Source organism: Convolutriloba macropyga, chromosome 12, assembly GCF_964194025.1.
Source record: "Convolutriloba macropyga chromosome 12, txConMacr16.3, whole genome shotgun sequence".
Taxonomy (NCBI): Eukaryota; Metazoa; Xenacoelomorpha; order Acoela; family Convolutidae; genus Convolutriloba; species Convolutriloba macropyga.
In genome coordinates this window covers 9,535,664-9,555,126 of record NC_134479.1, presented here as the reverse complement: position 1 = coordinate 9,555,126, position 19,463 = coordinate 9,535,664, and the positions used below count along the sequence as shown (strand labels likewise).

General features: G+C 39.0%; 1 protein-coding gene across 1 annotated transcript in view; it reads left to right on the top strand.

Moving 5' to 3' along the window:
* The window catches only part of LOC142350986 (uncharacterized), a 64,068-nt gene that overhangs the window by 5,781 nt on the left and 38,824 nt on the right, over window positions 1-19,463 (top strand). The window contains exons 4-6 of the mRNA XM_075403017.1: window positions 6,421-6,715; window positions 14,005-14,204; window positions 14,279-14,370. Coding sequence (XP_075259132.1) covers window positions 6,421-6,715; window positions 14,005-14,204; window positions 14,279-14,370 — 587 coding nt within the window. The remainder of the gene's footprint in view (window positions 1-6,420; window positions 6,716-14,004; window positions 14,205-14,278; window positions 14,371-19,463) is intronic.

Genomic DNA, 19,463 nt, shown 5'->3' with positions numbered 1-19,463 from the left:
CAGGAAGCACGCTGAATGTGCTGAATAGTGAAGAGAACTTATCTAGTGAGCGCATGTGCGGCAGCCTGTGAAACGTGCTGCATTTTTGTATGAAAAATGTGTCGTGGTCGATAACACGGGTCAAAAAATTCATTAAGTTGAATTTTAAATTAATTTTTGTACTGAAAATATACAAAAATTAGCTTGTATTTATAGTGGTTATCTATGCGAAAATATACAGAGAAAATTTAGATTAGCTAAAAATATTTTACATGATTGGCATGTGAATAGATCTTAACTCCGAATCCCGGAGGTGATTTTCTATTTTCATCAACATTTCATGAGAATCATATATACCTTGGGTACAATCGAGTTCATTAGTTGGAGGTCGGTGGATGTTAAAATCAGGTTTCTGTTGGTGGGAGAATTTGCTTCTGACATATGATTGATAGGTCAATAAGATAATGATAGCGCCAAAACAAAATTAGAATTGAGTTTAGTTTTGTGGCCATTACTTATCGACACAGCAATAAAGTTCGTCAGGTAAGTTCTTCATTCGTTCTTTGAAACTTTAATAAAGAAAACTTCTAATTTTCTTGATGTTTCCTTGAAACCATCACATCCTTCCTCCTTTTTTAAGCAAGTTTGTGTGTATAGGTTCTCCAAATCTGTCGGGTTGTTTTCTGTTTCTTGTTGATGTTCGTGAAGGCTCTGAGGTTTAGGGTTGTTGGTGCTCTGCAGATGATGTGGCTGCAGAAGCTTCATCTTGATTTGATTGAGATATGGTCTCCTCCACTGCTGGTTCAATTTTCACATTGTCCTCGTCTAGTCTCACAATTTGGTTGTCGCTCACTAGAATAGTCCGTGCTGAGTTTTCGGGCTGTATGAAAGATGTGTTCAAGCCCTTCCTCATGATGAAGGTAGCAGGAACTATCTTTGTGTTTTCGTTGGCATTGAATAGAATGGGTTCGCAAAAGTCGAAATCTGCTATTGCTGGTAGTCTCACTCTGCGTCCCAACAAGAGTTCAACTGGAGCTTTGCTCCTCGTCTTTGAAGTGTTGCGATGTGTCATCAGTGCCCTTTGCAGGAATGCTCCAAATGACACATTAATGTTGGGACTCCACGCTTGGAGTGCCCGCTTCACTGTCTGAACTGCTCTTTCAGCTACTCCATTAGCTCTTGGATGATAGACGGGTGATTCTATTTTCTTAATTCCCAGTGATTCACACCGCTGTTCAAGGTCACCACTTACAAATTCAAGACCATTATCAGAAACTAAAGTTTTTGGTATTCCGAATCTTGCAAAGATTTGACTAAGATATATTTTAACTGTTTCTGATGTTCTATTTCTCGCGGGGAAGGCTTCTATCCAACCAGAACCCGCGTCAACAATTACTACGATATTGCCTTGGTCCTTAACATAAACCCAGTCCATGTGGAGCCGTTCCCAAACGTCGGCTTCTGGCCACGTAGAGACCGTTTTTCCCAGGCTAGGCCTGTTGAATTGACAATTCTTACATTTACTAACAAAGTGTTGAACGTCTTGGGTAATGCCAGGCCACCATGCTATCACTCTGACTGATGCCTCAGTTGCATTCTTTTCGGGATGTGTCTCATGCGCTTTTGCCAAAACCAAGTGTCGTAGTTTGGGTGGAATGAAAGGAACAACACCTCTGAAGATGACTACATTATGTAAAGTAAGTGCATCTTTCTGTTGTTCGAATCCTTTTTCCGCTTCTGAACATTGTTTCCAATTGCCGCTTTTGATTCGTTTCATTATGTCCTGGAAAAGTCTGTTTGTTCCAAGTTCAGTTTTGATTTCTGCTTGGGTCACCAAATCACTTTGGGCGAAGTAGATGTTATTGATTGCGAAGCACACTCGATCGTTGTCCGATTCGTCTTCGCCAAAATCCATTCTGCTCAAAGCATCTGCATGGGGTATCTGCTCTCCTGGTGTGTACCTCAACTCATAGTCAAAACCCATTAGAACTATTGCCCATCTTGTGATTCTCGCTGATGCTGTCTTCGGGATCTCCTCGTCTGGTGCAAAGAGATATTTGAGTGGTTTGTGGTCAGTCTGTAGGGTAAATCGTCTTCCAAGAAGGAATTGTTTTAGTCTTGTGACCACAAACACAATTGCCAGTGCTTCCCGCTCTATGTTCGAGTAGTTTTGCTCCGCTGGAGTCAATTTTCTCGATACATATATGACTGGATGTCCTTCTTGCGAAAGAACCCCGCCAATGGCTTTTTCAGAGGCATCAGTAGTAACTGTTGCTTCTTTTTGTAGGCTATATGGCTGTACTAGTGGGTTAGCACATAATTCATTTTTTATGTCTTCAAAGGCTTTTTGTTGCATTTTGCCCCATGAGAAATTGCTATTTCTCATTTTATTCAAGGGTAGCATATTCGTTGCAAAATCAGGAATCATTCTTCCGTAAAAATTAGCTAGCCCAACATACGATTCGAGTTGTTTATTGTTAGTTGGTGCTTTTGCATTTTTTATTTTTTCAACTTGATTGGGATCTGGTGCTATTCCCTTCTTTGAAATGGAGTATCCCAAAAAACTAACGCTATCGACTGGTTTTGAGTTAGATTTTTTCTCATTAATAGTAAAGTTTTTCTCACGTAGTCGGCTCTTGACTGCAAGCATTCTCTTGTCGAACTGCTCCTTGGTGGTTCCATACACCAATACATCGTCTTGAAAGATCACAACACCTTTAATTCCTTTGAGTGTTGATTCGATGCAATTCTGGAAGATTGAAGAAGAGTTTTTCAATCCCTGAGGTAGTCGGCACGTCTTGAACAGTCCCTGAGATGTGTTGATTGTGCATATATCTTTAGCTTCTTCGTCAAGTTCAGTTTGATAGTAGGCATCTGAGAGGTCAATTTTGCCAAAGTATGAGGCCCCATGTAGGTTGTGGAAGATCGTCTCCATGTCCGGTATTGGGTAGTCCTCATCCATGACCTTGCCATTGATGTGCACTTTCAAGTCACGCAAAGTCTCAGTTCTCCACTCTTCTTTCTCTGCCACACCACTGGAGATGCATTAGTGACTCCTCCTGGCTGTACCGGTTCAAGGATGCCTTGTCTGACCATTTGTTCCAGCTTCTCTGTGACCTTGTCTTGAAGAGGTAGAGGTATTTTTCTGGCTTTGCAGAACATTGGCTGTGTTCCTGGTATCAACTTCACATGAGCTTTGTAACCCTTCACAGCAGGTAGGTGCTCGGCTGTGATGTTGTTCACGCCGTGCTTGGGTAGAAGGTCTCTACCAGGTAGTCCAAATTCTTTATCAGACTTCACAACTGCAAGTTGTTTTTGCGTGAGCCTGCTTCCGTTCCACTCAACGTCACAAGTAATTGATCCCAGAAGCGTTAATTGATGACCAAGATGTCTTATCTTACCATCCAACTGAGGTTTACCAAGCTCAGTCCATATTTTTGATGATATCACTGTGCTGTCTGCACCTGTGTCTACCTGCATTTTTACTTTGCAGTTATTTATTGAGATATATTCGCATGTCACAGACATGCTAAAGATTTGTTCTTTAGTATAAAACATTCCCATCTCTGATGCTGGAGATGCTTGCTCTGAAGAAACATTTTCTTCTTCGCAAAAGTTATTCTGTTTATTGTACTTACCTGAATTTGGTTGGTGTCTGCTTCTACACATTTTTGAGAAGTGTCCCACCTTTTCACAGGTGTTGCATTTTTTACTTAGCGCTGGACAGGGTCTACTAGAGTGTGGCTTACCTCCACACCTAGTGCACATGTTGTTGTTTTTATTAGCCGTAATTTTTTCATTTGGTTTTCGAAAGGTCTTTTTGAAGTTGAACCCAACTTCTTCTTTCACATTAAAGGGCTTATTACCTGATGAAGAACTTGCAAAAGCCATTGCTTGACTTCTGAACTGTAAGCTCTCGGTCATTTCAGTAACCGACATTGGTGGTTTTGCTTTAATACCGTCTAGTAGTCTAAGTTTTGCTTCAGAGTCCCTCAAACCTGAGATAAGATTTATTTTTACCAGCACCTCTTCGGGGTTGGCCGCTGTTTTCAGTTTTTTGAAGTCACAATAGCGTGCTTCTTCTCTAGGACGTGCTAGGAAGTCGTCGTCTGACTCCCCTACACCTTGTATAAGGGACAGAAATTTAGCCCTTTCTGCCGTTACTAGTCTCTCTTTAGGAGAAATATAGTTTTGAATCGCCAATCTGATGTCTTTATACGGAGTGTCTGTCAAATTCCTAGGACTCATTAGGCTCCTAAGTTTAATAATTGCATCTTGCCCGCACATACTAACATTGGCTGTGTTCCTGGTATCAACTTCACATGAGCTTTGTAACCCTTCACAGCAGGTAGGTGCTCGGCTGTGATGTTGTTCACGCCGTGCTTGGGTAGAAGGTCTCTACCAAGTAGTCCAAATTCTTTATCAGACTGCACAACTGCAAGTTGTTTTTGCGTGAGCCTGCTTCCGTTCCACTCAACGTCACAAGTAATTGATCCCAGAAGCGTTAATTGATGACCATCATAAGCTTCAAGATGTCTTATCTTACCATCCAACTGAGGTTTACCAAGCTCAGTCCATATTTTTGATGATATCACTGTGCTATCTGCACCTGTGTCTACCTGCATTTTTACTTTGCAGTTATTTATTGAGATATATTCGCATGTCACAGACATGCTAAAGATTTGTTCTTTAGTATAAAACATTCCCATCTCTGATGCTGGAGATGCTTGCTCTGAAGAAACATTTTCTTCTTCGCAAAAGTTATTCTGTTTATTGTACTTACCTGAATTTGGTTGGTGTCTGCTTCTACACATTTTTGAGAAGTGTCCCACCTTTTCACAGGTGTTGCATTTTTTACTTAGCGCTGGACAGGGTCTACTAGAGTGTGGCTTACCTCCACACCTAGTGCACATGTTGTTGTTTTTATTAGCCGTAATTTTTTCATTTGGTTTTCGAAAGGTCTTTTTGAAGTTGAACCCAACTTCTTCTTTCACATTAAAGGGCTTATTACCTGATGAAGAACTTGCAAAAGCCATTGCTTGACTTCTGAACTGTAAGCTCTCGGTCATTTCAGTAACTGACATTGCTGGTTTTGCTTTAATACCGTCTAGTAGTCTAAGTTTTGCTTCAGGGTCCCTCAAACCTGAGATAAGATTTATTTTTACCAGCTCCTCTTCGGGGTTGGCCGCTGTTTTCAGTTTTTTGAAGTCACAATAGCGTGCTTCTTCTCTAAGACGTGCTAGGAAGTCGTCGTCTGACTCCCCTACACCTTGTATAACGGACAGAAATTTAGCCCTTTCTGCCGTTACTACTCTCTCTTTAGGAGAAATATAGTTTTGAATCGCCAATCTGATGTCTTTATACGGAGTGTCTGTCAAATTCTTAGGACTCATTAGGCTCCTAAGTTTAATAATTGCATCTTGCCCGCACATACTAAGGAAGAGATTGGTTACCTGTAGGTCTTGTACAGTACCGTCGTTGTTGACCTTGTCCTCTTTCTTCTCTGCGCGACATTTCGCCACAAAAGACATAATTCACGCAGTAGCTGATTCTGCATTCTGTAGATCCAAAATTTGTCTGTCTGTAGCTGGTCTGGACACCATTGTCGTGGTCGATAACACGGGTCAAAAAATTCATTAAGTTGAATTTTAAATTAATTTTTGAACTGAAAATATACAAAAATTAGCTTGTATTTATAGTGGTTATCTATGCGAAAATATACAGAGAAAATTTAGATTAGCTAAAAATATTTTACATGATTGGCATGTGAATAGATCTTAACTCCGAATCCCGGAGGTGATTTTCTATTTTCATCAACATTTCATCAGAATCATATATACCTTGGGTACAATCGAGTTCATTAGTTGGAGGTCGGTGGATGTTAAAATCAGGTTTCTGTTGGTGGGAGAATTTGCTTCTGACATATGATTGATAGGTCAATAAGATAACGATAGCGCCAAAACAAAATTAGAATTGAGTTTAGTTTTGTGGCCATTACTTATCGACACAGCAATAAAGTTCGTCAGGTAAGTTCTTTTTTCGTTCTTTGAAACTTTAATAAAGAAAACTTCTAAGTTTCTTGATGTTTCTTTGAAACCATCACAAAATGATGAAAACTTTTAAAGAATGTGCTGAATAGATTTTGTATGACACGGTAAAATTGTGCCAGGGATATGCTTAAAGTGTTGAATTTAAGAGCTGAATGTAAAAGAGAGAAGGGCTGAAAAATGTAATGAATTTTTGTTTAAAAAATGCATTGACAAGTCTTGAAAATATTTTGTTCAGCACATTCTGCATCTAGAACCATTCTGTCAACACATTCAGCGCATTTCTCATATGATTTCTTCAGAGTCAGCTGATGAGCAGCTAGAATTTGCCCATTGAAAACCACTGACATATCTCGAGGGTGAACTAATTGGGAGAACATCATTTTTGTTTCAGAGCAGTTCACTGATGTAACAATTCGACACGAAGTTTTTGTTCAGAGTGGAGCACAAGAATATCCAGATCACGTTACAATTGTTGTTTATGACGCATGCTCCGGTTGCTTTTATGTAACAAAAGTTGTTCTAGATTCACAGTTCGGAGAATCTATCTATAATCACCCAGATATTGTTGGAATTCCTCCAGCAACTCCAGAGGTGATATTGTTTGCAGACAACATTGAAGATGCAAAGCTATTTTGGCGTGGAGATCAAACCGATGTGCATTTGCAGAATCAAGTGTTTTACATCACGTGAGTAGCTTTAGAATATCCACGGAAAAGACAATAAGAGAGCATGGAAAAGAATATAAGAGAGCTACATTTCTGACAGCCCTGATGACAAAAACTGCCCACTGGAATGCTACGAAAATAACCCAGGTCGGGGTGGCCAGACCGAAGTGACCCCTGCTCAGACGAGTTTCGAGCGCACACATGTTCTCGGTGCGCTCGAATTACATGGTCTGGAAAAGGCTTCGAGCGCACTTTTGTCTGGACAATGGTCTGGAACTTGCCTGATCAGAGGCCACTTTGTTCTGAGACGGTCGAATCATAGGCAGTTTCAAGCGCACACTAGTCTGATCAGAGGCCGATTCGAGCGCACACTAGTCTGACCAGAGACCAATTTAAGCGAATTTTTTTTTAAAGTTTTTTTTTTGTTTTCATACTGACTTTTGTTGTCTCTGGTAAGAGTCAACAATAAAACAGCATTCTAATAAGAACTTCATCTAAAAATCTGATGGGTTTGATCAGAACCAAGGGGTCCAGCTGATAAAAACTGCCGGTCCCCTCAAGAAAAGATTTTGAATCAATGTAGATCAAGACGTTTTTATGCAAAGCTGTCCAAGTTCATTTATTCAGTTGAAAGCATAAATAAATGGCATACTCAGTAATTTTTTTGATCAATTTTTTGATCATCATTTATTTTTATTAAATATACTTTCAGGATTGGCTTTTTATTAGTTGAATATAAGATTGATAAAATGATAGATGAAATGAATAATTATAACGATATTGAGAGATTTGTTCATGTTCAAAATCATTCTCTGATCAGACTATTTCGAACGCACTTTAGTCTAAACAGAGGCAACTTCGAGCGCACTTTTGTCTGATCAGAGGTGATTTCGACCGCACTTTAGTCTGGGACTATATTTCGAGCGCACTCTAGTCCGGACAATGGTCTGGAACTCGTCCGGACAATGGTCTGAAACTTAACTGATCAGGGGTCACTTCGGTCTGGAACTTGTTTGATCAGAGGCGGCTTTGAGCGCACTTCGAGCGCACAATGATCTTCGAGCGCATACTCGTCTGATCAGAGTTCACTTCGGTCTGGGACGGTCTGATCAGAGGTCTCACTTGTCTGGGACGGTCTGATCAGAGGCGATTTCGAGCGCGACCTCAACCTGGGAAGAGTTTCTTTTTCTGGCAGATCCTCTCTAAAATGTCTTTGAGAGGTTCTGTACTGTTATTAGAGGTCCTCACAGGGACTAATTTCTTGAGGCACTCGTCCCCTTCATCATCCACGCACAGGACATCATTAGAGGGAGTGTGTTTTCGTTTTTGTAAATTTGTCATGTTGAAACTGCTGACAAATCTTAGCTCACAAAGACTATGCAGAATAATGGCATCTTCTTATATATTAAACGCGTGAACACATAAGGCGGCATGTTTTAGAGGCATCACTGAGCAGCTTGTTTTAACAGTACTACCGAAGAGCACGGTTAAGTGGTTGCTTAATTGAGGTTAATGACCGAAAAAATGTGCTTTAAGGTCATTGACCGATTAATGTTTTTAAAAGGTCATTGACCGAAAATTGTTACAAAAGGTCATTGACCAAAAAGTGATGCCAAAAGGTCATTGACCCAGAATGTTGCTAAGAGTTCGTGTCAGCTACCAAAAAATGCTTTGCGAAAAAGCCTGTGAGCAAAATTTTTTTGTTAAAGAAAGACAATAATCGGTGTTTCAATAAACAAAAACAATAGTGTCGAAAAAATCATGGGCCCACAAGTTGTTCAGAAACAGGTATGTGACCAAAAACTTCTTCAGTAAACGGTCTGTGACCGAAAAGCTTCTGATACTGAAAAGGTAAACGATCCAAATTGTGTGAAGACAAAGAGAACCCTCTTTGTCTTCACACAATTTGGATCGTTTACCTTTTCAGTATCAGAAGCTTTTCGGTCACAGACCGTTTACTGAAGAAGTTTTTGGTCACATACCTGTTTCTGATCTGACCGAAAAAAAACATTGTTTTTCGTTGTTCTTTGTCAAAAAAGTGTTGATGAAAAGGTTGTCCTGAAACTCTGCGAAGGAAAAGTCACTCGCCGAAAAGGTCAAGGATTGAAAGGCGGATGATGGAAATTTGGTTTGTCAAAGCTTCATTGTACGGAAGTTTTTTAATACAGAAGAATTCAGCGAACAAAATTTGTGAAGTTTCCTTTTTCATCCTTTCTCTCTATCTCTCTCTCTTTCTTTTCTCGGTTGTTTACTAACTTTTTCTTTTCTTTTTATGTGTCTCTTTTTGATTCATGTTTTTGTTTCATCGCGTTTTTCTTACGGTGGGTTCCTGATGTTCATATGGTTTCTGTTGCATTGTTTTCTTTCTGTTTTCAGCTCTCGTCATTTTCGAGTTTTCATTTTCTTCTCGTTAATCCCCTTTTTTGCTTTTCACTCCCGTTGGTTTAATCCCAGACTCGTTTTATCTGTTTTCCTTCTCTGCTTTCAACCTTCTTTTCTTCTGTCTTTTGGGTTTTTTTTTCGTATTTTTAAATCTATATGCTCTCCGAGGCATTAAATTTTTCCGCTGCTATCCATCCCTTTCTCTCCCTCTTTATACCTCATTCTATCTGTTTTGATTTTTAGTGCTCTGTGAGATAGTATCTTCTATTACTCTTAACTCGCATAAAACATTTCTTGACATAATTCGCTCTCTTCGTTTTTTTGGTGTTTCTAAAGTAGTTTGCAACAAAATTCATTGAAACGATCGCATGTACACCAGCTATCACGAATAAGTTTTCAATGAGACTATCATTTGTTAACTTTTCAAGATAAGATGATTTCAGATAGCCTTTACGGACCTGCTAGTTGCTTTAAGAAATGCATGACAACTAAATAATTGTTCAAATTGGCCGAAATCTTTTAAGAGTGCTGGCAAGTTTTCTTCAAAAATGGTGGTTGTTTTCTCATAATCCATCTATATTCAATAGCTGCTTCTAATTGTTCCGACCACCACTTTAGTGGGGAGGGAGGAACTATATACTCAACTGGGTTTTTTTCTGTTCAGTCAATTTTGGCCGACCGATATATTCATTGTAGAGAATTGTGAATTGTATCATCAAAAAGCCCATCCAGCGCAGAATACCGTATTAAAAGATTTTTACGATTTTCTTGTTTTACAGGGAGTTATCGAGGTTTAAAGTTTTGTGAACATTCGACTGTTTTTGTTCACATTTTCAGTGATTTTTGCTAAAATTTGGCACAATTTCGCTAATATAATTCAAATTAAGTTAAAATTTTTAACGGCAGAGTGTTGTTGTTACCGTTAGAGATAGAAAAAAATTGCTGAATTGTTTGATGGGAGTTTTTTTTCACTAAAATATTTGATAAATTTTTGAAAATTCAAACTTTCATCAAAAATAGCACAAAATATGCTTTTTTGGTCCATTTTGTTAAAGTTTGCCAGACTTAGTGACCTAGAAACCTTAACACAGACTCCCTACTCTCAAAAAAGCGCTAGTTGCAACTAGGCGCCGTATGAAAGTCTTCTGGAATTAAAACTTTGCCTTTTTTGCAGATTTAACTCGATAGTTATACGAAATGCATTTTTTTTCATTATTTGAAGAATTCCACTCAACAGTTGGATTATTTCGCAAACACTTGGAACACTTGGTCGGTTTGCTGGGCGCGCGACAAAATCTGGGAGAGGTTCGATAATATCATGGACTCTTAGAATCAGAGACTTCTTGGTTTTTATTTTGATGCTGCCTTTTTTCAAAATTTTTTGCATTTGTTTTTTAAAGTTGATTACTGACAATATATTTTATTGACGGCTCCTTTAATGACAGCTCCAATTTACGTAAATTTGAGGCCGAATGTAGATAAGTTTGTTTTCCGAGAACCAAAGGGTTTTTATGGCTTTGAGGAAGAGTTTTTGTAAAATTTACCTGAATTCTGGTCTTTTGCCTTCAATTTTTATTCTTTCGGCAGTCTGATTATTAAATCTGACCACTAAAATACCTAAATTTCTTCCTCCAGAGGTGCAAGTGAACCTTTTCTATTCATTCAGTTGTTACCTAATGTCTCTCATGTTATTGAATGTAATTGTTTTAAGGAAATGGCTGTGATTGTTTGAACTTGTCATTTTTTCAATTATTTTCGTCAACATTTTTCTTACTCTCAGTAAGTACAGGTCAAAATTTCCACCTTAAAGAATAAAAACTAATTTTGTGGCCGATTGTTTTAACAGAAGGTTTTCTTGCTTTTGGTATTACGAGTTTTTGTGCAAAATTTTCTGATTTTTGTGCATAATTGCCCATTTTCGCCGTTGTTTCTGTTTCTTGTTCAAATTCACATAAATTAACAACCTAACTGAGGAAATTTTTACAACATTTGAAACTAAATTGAATTTCTAAAAAAAGAGTAATAGTATTCTTCAACATATCCCTTTTTGTTCTGGGTTGCGTTTTTTTTCTTATTTTACACTGTTTATCATTTTCATAAATATTCCTCATTATTTAGAGCTCTTTTTAATGTTTTGTTGAATTAAACAATAATTTTTCTGTTGCTTAAACTTTTTTAATTATGTCTTTAGGGATTAGACAATTTGTTTCAGAAGAAATGCGTGAAATTTAGATACTTATCAGTTTTTTTGGTTCTTTTTGTTGTCATTTTGTGACAGTCGTTTTACAAAAAGATGTAATAATGATCAAAGGAGACGCAAATGAAGATGTTATATTCTCGCAGTTAATATCTTATAAATTTAATGGCTTCAAAACTGTGGTTTCGTAAAGTTGTGTTTGAAACTTATTAGTTCAGCATGTAAGTAAAGTTTTGTTATAGTCTTATGATTTAGTCTCGTTAATAACAGTCGCAATTAGTTTTCCGAGTAGTTGCAAGACAAACTGTCCACTCTTTTAGTCGAAAGCTTTTGTTGGCTATGAATTTTGAAATTAATTGCTTTTAATAAAAAAAATGAGATAGATTTTTGAGATCTGCCAATTTCATTTCTGTTAAATTGTAGCTAAGGATCTCTATATACAATTCACATCATTTATCTTTTGAAATACAATTTGCTCTTCATAACGGTCTTTTTTCCTCTAATGGTGTTTCTTCTTGGAACAACCAGTTTTAATAAAACCAATTTTCGAGATTTTTGCAAAATTGCCTTATTTGTAGGTTTTTGTTTTCTTTTCACAGTATCACATTAATGGGCTTCATTTGACTTACGAATGTTGTAAACTGCAAAAAAAAGCAGAAACGAAGACTGTTATTGTTTTTAGTGATCACCTTAAAATTTAATTGATTAGGGGGACATCGTTTTCGTGCATAATTTTTCTTGCAAATTTTGCCTAAATTTGTCGTTCTTTTTGTAGTCGTATGACATATCATGGATAACGAAAGGCCTCAGTCGCTCTCCATTGGGGTATAAAAGACTCTCTCAATGATTTCCTTTGATGCGTAATGTTTCTATTCAGTTTGAATTTAATACCTTTTTTTTAAAAAAAAAAGCAATATTTCAAAAAACTTATGCCACTTTTGCTCATTTCTAGACGACTTGTTGCCAAGTCGCATTGACGACAAGTCCCACATTTTGTTCCAAAAAGCACTGGTTAATCTTCTTAGTATAAATTTTATCTGATGCCCTTTTGATTTGGTTATTAGTGGTTTTCAAAAAATGGACAAGGAGTTTTGGTCGTAATTAATATTTGTATCTATTTGATTTTTATTGCCGTCTTTTCTGGTAGTCATATTATGGTAGCCACAGGTCTCATAGACCATCTAAAGTAGATTGTTTCATTCTTTTAGTAGTTTGTTGAACGATATGTTGATATGTTATTTTTTTTTATCTCTTCCTCATTTGGTAGACAATTAAGTAAAAAATGTAGATGAGCGGGGTCGGAACTTAATGTGTGAACGCACATTACCGAGCTTCCTTGTTGATAATACAAAGTTTAAAAAAGTGAAATTTATATCTGAGAGGAGAAGAAAACTTTGAAACAACTCGTATTAGATCAAAAATTTTCCAGTTTTAGAAGTTTTAAGATTCCGTTTAATATTTCTTTGTTTGCAAGTTTCTACTAATTGCTTTTACTGAAAAATATTGTAGAGGTCTTTATATCTACGGCTTTGAAGAAACAAAAAGGGACTTAATATTTACGTCATCATCAAATTCGATTTTGCGTTTTTATAACATTTTTTTGTCCCCCTGGGTCGTCCTTCGTGTTGATGCTTAGTGGATTGAATTCTAAGATCAGCATTATTTATACTTGGAATTTCTTGAATCAAGAGTCAAATCAAGGATCAAATGAAATGACAATTTGAGAAATTTGCTGGTCATAATTTCAGTTGTCACATCAAGTTGTTTTAGTTTTAAAATAAAGAAAGTGTGATTCTACCATATACTATGTTCTATCTACGCCAAAGTGAAAATCTTTTCTTCGTTGCTCGACGGATTAGATGACTTCTATTGTGAGAAATGGTTTAAACTGGTGCAAACTGAGAACGTTCAATTTTTTAATAGTGACCCTCTAACATCAAGCAGAACCAGCTTGTTTTAATAAATCCAGCGGCTTTAGAGTAACTTGTCTTACGTTATTGCGTTATGTTGATGCACGTATTTACGAAAATTCAACCAGTCGATGTCCACTAGTCCCAATTGTGAAGGAAACTAGTCTTTTACTGACGGCTATCTTGCAAGATCTTGCAAGAGTCTTGAAAACTATCCGTCGGATAAGCAAAAATCCTGCAAGACAAGCGTCGATCATGTAAGATTATTGCTTGCGTCGGAGTCTTCCAAAATTCTTACATGATAAGCGTCCACGTGTTGCAATAATCTTGCAAGATAAGCGTCGAACTCTTACAGGACCCTTGCAAGTTAGCCGGCGTCCAGAACTCCAGTCTTAGCCTTATCGCGACCCTTTAAGCCTCTTTCAGGGTCTGCGTTTCTGAGGGCTCAAAAACTAAGACCCTAAGAATACCAATAAGCGAATGACCCCACAAAGAAATGGATGGAGATTCACTCAACGGACTGAAGTGCTTGAAAAAATTTGGTCAAGAAAGAACTCAGCATTAAAGTTTGCAAATTTTTTCAACAAAATTTTTCGCTGTTTGTTGGTGTTAAAAGTTGTTTGTTTTTCGCTGTTTGTTGATTTCAAAAGTTTATTTTAAAAAATCTCGCAAGACAACAGTTTATCTTTCAAGAATATAGGAATTTCCAATATAGAAGATTATCTTGCGATATTCTTTTGAGTTTGTTCCGGGCAAGCTCCACTCTTATTGCTTTATATATAATGAGCTATAATTAAAAAGACACCTGATTTTTGTTTAAGCATTCAGCCTGAGTCGGATAATTGCACTACAAATGAGGCATGCCAGTCTGTTCTGAAAGACAAATACTTCAACTTTAAAACTGGAAACGAGTTTGGGTTCTACGCAATCAATGTCTTCGCTCAGTCAAACTTCGATTCCCTTACTCTTTGGAGTGATTTCAAAGAGATCACATTTATAAACGGCTTCATGAACATCACAGGTAAAAATAAATTTCATGGTCACGTGTTCACCACATAAAGGATGAGCATTTTTTAATTTTTTTGTGTGTTTCAGCTGGGCCAAAAATTTGTAAAGGACATTTCAACGTGTCGTTTGGATCTATGTACGCGGACTTCTTGAAACTATACACCGTAACTGACGAAAAAGTAAGGGGTATTTTTTGAAGACAATCTAATGACTATTCCGTAGTTGAGAAGACCGAATAAAAACGGCAAAGAATTTGTACCCGGGTCGAGGTTTTTGGGTAAATTTTTGTAAGAAATGCGATGAATTTTTGTAAGAAATGCGGTGATTGCGGTGAAAAAAATAATTCACCACATTTCACCGCATTTCTTGCAAAAATTCACCACATATGATTTCCAAATTTTACTCAATCTAATTTAAAATCACAAGAAATTTATAAGTTCTAAGAGACAGTTGGCGCAGTTGACTAAGCAGTTAAAGGGAACCAGGAGGTCAGGGGTTCGAACCCGTGTGAGGAAGAAGGTTTTTCGTAAGAATACAGAGAACCCGTTGTAAATAAATAATTCACCACGATTCACCGCAAAAAGATGTAAGAAATACGTGGTGAAAATTATTTTTTTTCAACGCATTTCTTATGAAATTTCACCGCCAAACCTCGACCCGGGTAAGAAATCTTCGGTATCTTTGTTTTCAAACGTAAGAGGGCTTTGGTTTGTTTAAACAATGTGAACTTCGTTGGAAAGCGGAAATAAAAGCCTTAGTTCCTGCACCTGTTTTAAATTCCTGCAACTTATTATATTATATTTAGTTATTCAATGGAAAGATATAGTATGTTTGATTTATAAAATTACAACATGTAAATTTATAACATTGGGGTTATTCGAATTTACATGTTTGAGATTCAAAAACTTTGCTGATATTTTTTTGATAGAGGAAAAAGCACTAATAGAGGAAAAAAGGATCAGATCAGCATTCATACACTCATACAAACGTGGAATCGGATAGTGTTTGATTTTATGTACATGAGAAGCGCTCAAAGCGAGGCAAATTGTTTTCGTTGCTTGTCTCTGATAAAACAATTACATAATCAGTAGATCGATTTCAATTCGTTTCAAATGTAAAGTATAAAGCAACGTATAGCGAGAAATCAATAATAACAACGCATTAAGACTATAACGTATTAAGTATAGTTCGTACATAGCAACAAGTGAAACTTAGGCGGCAAGGTTTTTTCGATGCTCTTTTACTGGTTTTTTGTCTGATGTTATTGACGTAAAATCAGTTCGTATTCAATCGGCAATTGTCTAGAAAACCTAAAAATATTAAGCCGAAAACCAGCTTAATCGATACATATCATGGTTATATTTACTTAAAATTAGGTTAAATGAACTTTTTCGGAACTTCCTACGTATATTAGAACGTTTTATACGCATTTAAATTCGAATCTAAATACTCAATTCTGATTGGCTAATAATATCTCGCTTACTTATTTATTTCGTAACATCCTCCGGCCCGGAAGAAGATGTTGGGAAAACTGGTACAAGTTTTACAAGCGGGCGGACGAGTGAACCGGTCGACGTACGTAAAACGGCGGAGCGCGCGACGCTATCGGAGCCGTAACGGAGTTCCACAATCCGAGCGGTTGGGTAGTAACCCCTAGGGTTGGTTTCCTCAACTATCCAAACCAAGTCACCGTTCTTAAGGTGTTGCTCGGCAGGCGTCTGCCACTTAGAGCGTCGGTTCAGCGTCGGTACGTACTCTTTGATCCAACGGGACCAGATCGCATTCGCGTACGACTGCGCACGGGCGTAACGTTTACGATGGTCGAACTCATTATTGCCGACAACAGGCGGAATACCGGTAGAGTGTTCTCCTAAAAGAAAGTGGTTGGGCGTTAAAGCGTTCAAATCGCACGGATCAGCGCTTACGGGTGTTAAAGGACGCGAATTGAGAGCATTCTCCACGAGACAAAAGGTAGTATGCAGTACCTCATCCGTGAGGCGACGCGTGCCAAGAATAGTATACAACACGCGCTTGAAGCTGCGTACCAACCTCTCCCAGATACCACCTTGATGTGGTGCGCTGGGTGGATTGAACCTCCACTTAATACCTTTGTGAGCGAGCTCCGCTGCAATGTTGACAACGTTCCACTTTTCAATACTTTCTCGGAGTTCTTTCTCCGCTCCAATAAAGTTAGTGCCGTTGTCCGACCAAATCATGGCAGGTGTACCCCTACGTGACACAAACCGCTCAACTCCCATAACACAAGAACTGGTGTCCATGGATGTAACTATCTCGACATGGACAGCGCGCGTAGTGAGACAGGTGAAGAGGAAGCCCCACCTTTTCTCAGTAGTTCGGCGGACAGTAACATAGAATGGCCCAAAGTAGTCAACGCCAGTGTTCGTGAAGGGAGGAGACTGGTAAGCAAGTCTCTCCTTAGGTAAGTCAGACATGATTGGTTGCATAGTTACAGCTCGGAATTCTCGGCATCTCAGGCAGTGTGCTTTGATGGAACGCAAGGATGATCTTAGTTTCAGTACTGTATAATGTTCCTGCACAATTGATCTTAGGTATTCAACGCCTTGATGAAAATGCTTTACGTGCGTGTGTTCAAGAAACAGTTTTACAAACGGATGACGTGCGTCTAAGATGATTGGGTATTTTACGTTAAACCCAACTTCAACTAACCGCTTGATGCGGCCCGAGGAACGGATTAGCCCATTTGGACTAATAAACGGTGAATGTGGAGCAATTCGGCTACTCCGTTTAACGGATTTATTGTCAAGAAGATCTTTTCTTTCGGCTTCAAAAGACTCTCCTTGCACCAAGTACTGTAGATGACGCTCGGCTTCGTCAAGCTCAGTAGGGTCAGTAATGCTACCATCGGGGTTACGGTAGCCGGCATGTTTCGGCAAAAGCCGGAGAACGTATGCGGCAATGCGCAAGTACTTTTGATAAGAACTAAACTTATCAAACGGAAACAATGAAGGAACGGGATTTGTCTGTTTTTTGACAGATGTAGTCAAAGATACAGTGTCTTCTATGATGACTGCTTGGTTGACGCCAAGTTTGATGTTATTAATGACGTCTTTGTTCGGTACGAAAGGGAAACTTGAGTTAGATAAGAAATGTGGACCATTGACCCAACTGCTTAGTTGCAAAACCTCAGCGGACATTCCACGCGTGCCAGCGTCAGCTGGATTATCCTTAGTTGCGACGTGGTTCCATTGGTCAACGCTGGTATACTCCAAAATTTCACAAACGCGGTTTGCAACAAAGATCGGTTGCTTTTCATTAGAGTTTATCCACTGAAGAACGGTCGTGCTGTCTGTCCACATGAAAACTTGGTTAACAGTTACAGTAAGTGCCTGAATAATTTCGTTCTTCAGCCGAGCGGCAAGTAGAGCTGCTTGCAATTCCAGTTTTGGGACAGTCATTGCCTTCATTGGCGCCACGCGCGCTTTCCCCAAAACAAACGCAAGCTCTGTTTTTATCTTGCCCGTAGGAGTTGTTACTCGGGCTCGAAGAAATGCGACGGCACTAAAAATATCCTGGGAAGTGTCACCGAACATATGCAACTCTGTATTATCAAAGGGTCCACTAAAGAAACTTCGAGGAATTTTGATGTTTTCAAGCTTTGGTAAGTCCGCACTCCAAACCAAAAATCTTTGAACCATGTCCTGTGGGAGCTCGTCATCCCATTGTTGTCCTGTAACACGCCAGATGTCTTTTAAGAGCAGTCGCGCACCGACGGTAAACGATGCGACAAGACCAATGGGGTCAAAGACTTTCGAGAAAAGACTTAGGACCAAGCGTTGCGTGAGGGACTTGGTGATGGCGCAGCTTGTACCCCGACTCACAACTAAAGTGTCATTAGTGTGATCCCACTTTAACCCTAGCACATGCAATGAATCCTCCTGACATGAAACAATAACCTTGGGCTCAGTAGATTGAGGGGAACCATCAATTCGGTCAGCCAGATTTGGTACATTGCTTACGAACTTTGTAAGCTTGAACCCACCGAGATGGAGAAGATGTACCAATTCCTTCGATCTATTGATGGCTTTCTCGGGAGACTCCACTGAGTCAAGGTAATCGTCCATGTAGAAGTTTTCAAGGACGGCTTTTGCAGCTTCGGGGTAAAACTTGGCATTGTCTCTCGCAGTGCGTTGTAATGCATAGTTGGCGCATGTGGGCGAGTCTTTAGCCCCGAATATATGGCGCGTATATTGATACACTACAACGTTAGTTGTGGGGTCCTCCCGCCACAGAAAGCGAAGTGATGGTTGATCTGATGGTAATACACCAACCTGTAGAAACATTCCCTCGATGTCGGCAGAGACGGCATATCGATGTTGTCGGAAGCGAAGAAGTACATAAATAAGGTTTTGGAGCAGATCAGGGCCAGTGAGCAACGATTTATTCAGTGAGACGCCATGAAACTTTGCTGCTCCATTCGCACCTTACCTGGTTTGTTCGGGTTTAAAACCGGATGGTGGGGTAGGTACCACTCTTTATCAGACCGGCTCTCAACCTTGTGAGCGTCTGGAACCTCAATTACATACCCCTTATTTAGGTCTTCCTTGATGGTACTAGCATACTTCTCTCTGAGGTCATCATCCTTGGCCAAACGTTTTTCGAGCGATTTTAGTTGCACAAGGGAGGAGAAGTAATTATTTGGGAGCTGGATGGTGTCTGCTGCCCACAGCATTCCGACATCGTATCTCAGGCCATTGTGTATGGTGGTACTCTCAAGAATTTCGTGAGCCCTTGCGTCTGCTGCAGATCTTGAGTCGACCTGCTTGTTTGCCCAGAAGGATTCAATGTCGTACCATGACTTTACTTGACTTGCTAACTCATTGTCTTGTTCGATATTCACTTTAAAGCACGTTGAGGTTAAACACGAACTTGATGGTAACGGACCGCTTGAGACCCAACCTATGGGCAAGCGTACGGCAACGGGTGAACGCTTCTCATCGGCAGAGAAGTATTCTAACGGGCGGATGGCATGATAGACATCTTGTCCGAGTATCATCTCAATGTCTTTATAGGAATATGTTACGGGATCAAGGACTGCTAAGTGTGGGTAAGTCTCTTGCAGGGCCTGTACATTAATTATATCTGAGCCAACGTTCAGACTCTCTTTAACGAAAGGGTTGACGGTGAATGGTTCGAAATCTTGTTGTTCTTTTGGTTTCACAGTAACTTCAACAACCCTAGTATCAACTACTTCTTCGGTATTAATACCCTTGACAGTTAGCTTTAGTGCTTT